We start from the raw sequence: 5,346 nt of genomic DNA, 5'->3' as shown, positions 1-5,346 counted from the left end.
TATGGCTTCTTGAGTGTACCACGTAGATCTGGGACAATTGAGGTCGTTGTCTTGAGGCAGTTGTGGGTTGTGTCAAGGCGTCGAGGGTTGAATTTTTCTCGATCTCGGATTTAGAATAAACGACCAAACCGCGCTAGTCCCGAATCGCGCCAGCACAACCCCATTGTTCTCACTCTCTTCAGTACATCCTCCAGATCCCAAGGAAGATATACTCGGCTTACCTTTTTTTATACACACAATTTTTTGATTTTTTGTGTAGCTTCAAACTTACCACCCATTCCTTTTGATTGCTTGACAGAAAATTTACTATTGCTGTATATGAATTTGCCTCTGTAATATTTGGATTAACTCTCATCTAAAGTCCAAGGCGCTTGGTTGGCTTTTATCTGTTAAGTGTTGAAGGAGAGTTTTGCCCCTGAATGCGGCCGCATTGGTCATGTTGACTTCAAGGCGAACGCTCATTGGCCTACGAAGCGATCCTGCTTGGTCCGAGCGTTTCACCCCTTTTCAGCGAAAGACTGGACGAATGAATTCAGACTGTCCCGCAAAACGGAGGTAAAATGATTTACATTGATCTGCATTAATTTCAAATGACATGCAGCTCTGGGATATTAGAAAATAGTTCCCAAAATGAGCTAGTGCTGGCCCAAGCGTCCGCCCCCGTTTCCTGGCTGCAGTCTGGACAATTGGTGCAGAATGTCCTGCCAAAGGCTAGTACAATAGTTTATGCTAATTTTGAATATCCCTTATTAGTTCGGAATAATAGAAATTGGTTCCTGAAAAACATAGCACTGACTCCAGCATTTCACCCCCCTTTCAGCCGAAAACTGGACGGATGACCTCCGATTGTCCCACTAAAGGGTGGTACACTGATTTACCTTGTTTCTGAATATCCCTTCGCTCTCTGGAACAACCATAATTGGAGCAGATAGGTTAGATACGTTTACTTAGAATGTCCTACCAAAGCCTGGCACAATGATTTATGTCGACGCTGAATGACCCTGAGCTCTCTGGAACAATGGGAGCGAAGCAAACTAGACGAATGAACTCTGAATGTTCTACAAAGGCGAGTGCATTGATGTACCTCAATTCTGAGTGCCCTTCAGGTTTTTAAAACAATGAATCTGGAGTAGCTGGGACGAATTGACACAGAAAGTTCTGCCAGAGGCTAGTGCAATGGTTCATATTGATTCAGGATGTCCCTTAGGTTTCTGAAACAATGAAAGTAGAGCATACTGGACCAAAAAAATTATTAATGTATTATTGAGGGCTGGTACAATAACTCACATTCATTTTGAATGTCTCCTACTAATTTGGAGTATAAAGGGGTTCTTGGAAAAAAGATGGAGCCGGCCCCAGCACCTGAGTCCCAGATGAGAGAAGGTGGAGCAACTTTAGTATTCTATTTTTGTGGTCGCATTGCATTGGAATGCACAAGGATGACTTGGACCAATAGATGAGCCGCTTGTATGTTGAACACCTGACGAAGTTTGCCAGGGCGCCTTCCCTTTCCAGTAGCAGAATGGATTAATGTTCAGCAAATGGCTGGTACAGTGAGTTTCAATGAAACTGAATGTTCTTGAGTTGTCTCGATTAGTGAATTGAACTCTGCAAAGGAGACATAGCTAGCAAAAGCCTCTTTGCCATTCAGCTGCAGAACAGAGAGATCTGGAAAGCGGAATGTTCCTCCACAGGCTGGTACAATGCTTAATATTGGAACTCAATGTACTTTAGCGATGCGTAATAGCGGATTGGGGCCTCTGATCAGAAAAGAGGTCATTGAGGGGTTGACCTCTTTTAGGTTTTGATAAGACAATCACCTTTGGTCTCCTCTTTCGGTTGTCGTATCAACCGAACACTGTCTGTCTGGAGAGTCGATTTGCAACGCAAAGCACGGAGTGCAGCTCACGTCTCACTCTATGAAATTCCATTTTCTTTAGCAAAAGCATCGCAACATCGCCGAGGCATAATTGACCTGAATCAGAATCAAGTGGCACCTGCGCCAATTTCTCGTCCATAGTCTCTGGGAGGATCTATCCTGCGACGGCCAACACCGAGGCTTCTGGCCTCTCAATCGCGGCACTTTCTGCACGAGCGCGTGAATTGTCTTTCTGGCCAAACCCTTCTTGCGCCATTTCTCGATCATGGAGAAAGAGTCAATGACTAGAAAAACACCAATATCCAGTTCGTCACCCCAATCGCACGCCCCGAGATTCCTTGTAATTTGTTTGTGCTCTATTCTTAGTCACCCGTATCAATCAAAGATCCGTGTTGCAATGTCTCTCAAGCGCCCTTGGCGGAGAACATCTATTCCATAAATAAAGACTGAATGACCTCCCTATCAATGAAAATGGCAGTTATTTTTCAATGCTCCTGTCGCCATGGGTACAGAAGACATGGAAATCCTCACACCACCCTGCGTAATTGTCTAAGTCGCACTAGCTGCAAATTTGACCTCCACATTTATATCTTTTCCGTTAGTTGAGTTCTGGAACTCATGTAAGAACAATTCCTCCGTCTCAATACCGAAGTTGCCAGTTGGTACGTTGGTTCGAGGTCCGGTGATTAGGATTACAGTGTGTTCGAGATCGAAAAATCTAGCACCGAGGGCATCTGGAGAATATCAGAAGACTGGCAAGAGTGGATAGTGGCAGGAGGCACCCAAGCGTACCGGCTTCATCTTCTGCTTCTGGGATGTCCTCTGCGGCTTTTCTCGTAAGTTTTTCTCGCAAGCTCATTCATGGTGTTACTCCACTGCCTTGGCTGAATAATTGAGTGATATTTTTCAAGCAATGAAGGTTGGCTAATGCGATGGTGAGCATTCGTTGTGGAAGACGGTTGCGACTTGGTGAAGGAATTGCAGCATCGAAAGCCTCGTTTGATTAATGTTTTGATATTTCGATGGTGAGAGGCAGATAAAGGAGCTCCTGGCAATGAATGCGGAATCTGCGATTAATAGAATGATTGCTGAAATCCGAATTTGGTAAGAGAAAGCACTTCTCAGGGGCGGCATGGACTCGAGGAAGGAGCGCACCTGTAATATTGGAGTTGGCTGTTTCATCATTTCAGCACACAAGCTTCACTATTGCGACTTCTGCTGCACCCTCCCTCTGCAAATTGAAGGGGAATATCACAACCAGTGATAGGCATGGAATGACGGTGGTATCGTATTCTTGGGGTTCTTGCGGTTCTTTACAAAGTACGCATAAAATTGAAGATTTGGGAGAGAGTAAAAATTGAAATCAAAGCCTCTTAGTTATCTAGTCAAAGAAGCATCAAAGCATAAACGACTGTGTGACGCAGATATGCCTACGGTCGGTGCAGGGGAAGGGCCACTGAAGGGCGGACAAGAAGAAAGGGGGTGCTGTTGGTGTAGAAAGGGGGACAAATTGTGCACCATGCCCCAAGGAAAGTGACAATAAGAATGGGCTTAAAAATTGATCCGTTCCTTCTATCTCATTTCCCAAGTCTCTGGGCAGGTCCTCAATATCAACAGTGTCGACTAGGCAACAAAGCATCGATCCATCCATTATAATTCCAAACTTCCACAGCAGACCAGCAATATTCTTGTAATGAATTCGTTTCCCAAGCTCACCATTTATAATTTGACCTTGCTTATTTGTTCCGGAACCTGTGTAACCAGCAAGCCTTTCTTCACCGCACTCTCCAAGTTCTCCAAGACCAAAAGTTCCATATTTCTCTATCAAATAATCAGCACAGCTCTTTCCACTTCCATTGATAAGAATTCGAACATACCTGTGTCTCCCAGGTACTCGTCCCAACATGCGGCAAAAGCACGACATTAGGATTGTTCAACAACCCTTCGTTGACCTTCGGCTCCTCTTCATACACATCCAACCCAGCACTAAACACCTTTCCCTCCTCCAACGCATCCACAAGCGCTTGTTCATCAATCAATTTCCCTCTCGCCGTATTAACAATGACAACACCCTGCTTCATCAACGCGAACTCCTTCTTACCAACCAGTCCCACGGTCTCTTTCGTCAACGAGCAGTTCAAACTAATAACATCACTGCTTTTCAATAATTCCTCGAAACTAACATATTTCGCATCTTTCTCGAGCTCGGGTGATAACTTGGATCGGTTGAAATATTGAATGCTCATCCCGAATGCTCGTGCTCGTGCAGCAACTTCTCGCCCAATACCACCCATGCCCACGATCCCGAGGACTTTTTGCTGAGGGTCGTACCCTAGTTGAGGGGAGGCACCACGCCAATTTGAAGAGCGGACGGCGGTATATGGGACGTGGATGCGGCGGAGGGCGCCGAGCATGAGGAAGATTGCAATATCTGCTGTGGCGGCGTTGACGGCTTGGGGAGTGTGGGCGACTTGGATGTCTGTTGGGGAAGAAGTTAGCCAATGGCGTTGGGAGTGGGGATGAGAGGGCAGACTTCGAGATGTACAGGCTGATACGTCAATGTTATCGTAGCCGGCGCCATTATGGCAGATATATTTCATTGAAGAGGGCAGTCTGGAGACAAGCTCGGCGTCGAAGGGGCCTGTCAGCTGGGACTTGTCAACACTTTCTCTCTCCAAAGCAGGATATGGAGAACTCACTGATGTTGACTCGTTACTTCTGTATATCGCAACAACGTCACTATAGCTTCCATCTTCGCAAGCTTTCAAAAATTCCTGTCTTGTGGCTCCGGTAAAAGTCTAGCACAAAATCAGCTAGAGAATATGCACAAAGAGACAGGATTCACACCTTCAGCTCAGCAAAAGCTCCACACTCCTCCCACTCCTTCTTCACATGTGTAATTGCACCGATCAGCAACACGGCAGGCTTCCCCATCTCTGCTGACGAAGCCGGAGAGGCTGTTCCTGGTGTTGGCTCGGATGAAGAGGCGCTCGACATGACGATTCAAATATCTCAAAACAAAAACTGGTTCTACCTGGCAGAAAATTCCAGAAGAACCGAAGTAAGAAATGGGGCAAGATGTTTTAAAGGAAAAGGAAAGTTGTCAGCCCCACGAGGAGAAAGTTAATCGTGGGGTACAAGTCCACCACGCATGTGTTCATTTACCTAGCTCCACGCCTTCTCCATGGATGCTTGCCTTCTCCGGCCAATACACGATGGAGGATATTTGCTCCCGTCGGCTGGAAAACGGGAATAGGAGAGGTAGATTTTGCTTTTTGCGGAATTGGGGAGGCAAAGGAAGGATTGTGAGGAATGGAGTCATTTGCCGCTGCTGTCGGCCTTTGACGGCAAATGCGGGGTACTGGACAAACCTTGTTCAAACTTCGCTGCTCCAACGAACTCTTCTGCTGCAACGAATCGAGGCCTCCCCCACTCTACCCGATGCTGGATCGGGGAATTTCCTCCGG

The 5,346-nt window shown here is 46.3% G+C and overlaps 1 protein-coding gene across 1 annotated transcript; it reads right to left on the bottom strand.

Annotated features, from left to right (window-relative positions):
- Nucleotides 1-3,482: 3,482 nt before the first annotated feature.
- K444DRAFT_655016 (putative hydroxyisocaproate dehydrogenase) lies at nucleotides 3,483-4,813 on the bottom strand (the record flags this gene model as incomplete). Its single annotated transcript, XM_024885979.1, has 5 exons — nucleotides 3,483-3,700; nucleotides 3,757-4,358; nucleotides 4,413-4,527; nucleotides 4,579-4,677; nucleotides 4,727-4,813. The coding sequence occupies 5 exons, from the start codon at nucleotides 4,811-4,813 to the stop codon at nucleotides 3,599-3,601; spliced, it is 1,005 nt and encodes a 334-aa protein (XP_024732310.1). The 3' UTR covers nucleotides 3,483-3,598.
- Nucleotides 4,814-5,346: the final 533 nt, after the last annotated feature.

Source organism: Hyaloscypha bicolor (genome assembly GCF_002865645.1).
Source record: "Hyaloscypha bicolor E unplaced genomic scaffold K444scaffold_125, whole genome shotgun sequence".
NCBI lineage: Eukaryota > Fungi > Ascomycota > Leotiomycetes > Helotiales > Hyaloscyphaceae > Hyaloscypha > Hyaloscypha bicolor.
Note: the sequence above shows the minus strand (reverse complement) of the source record. Positions and strands in the feature narration are given on the sequence as shown.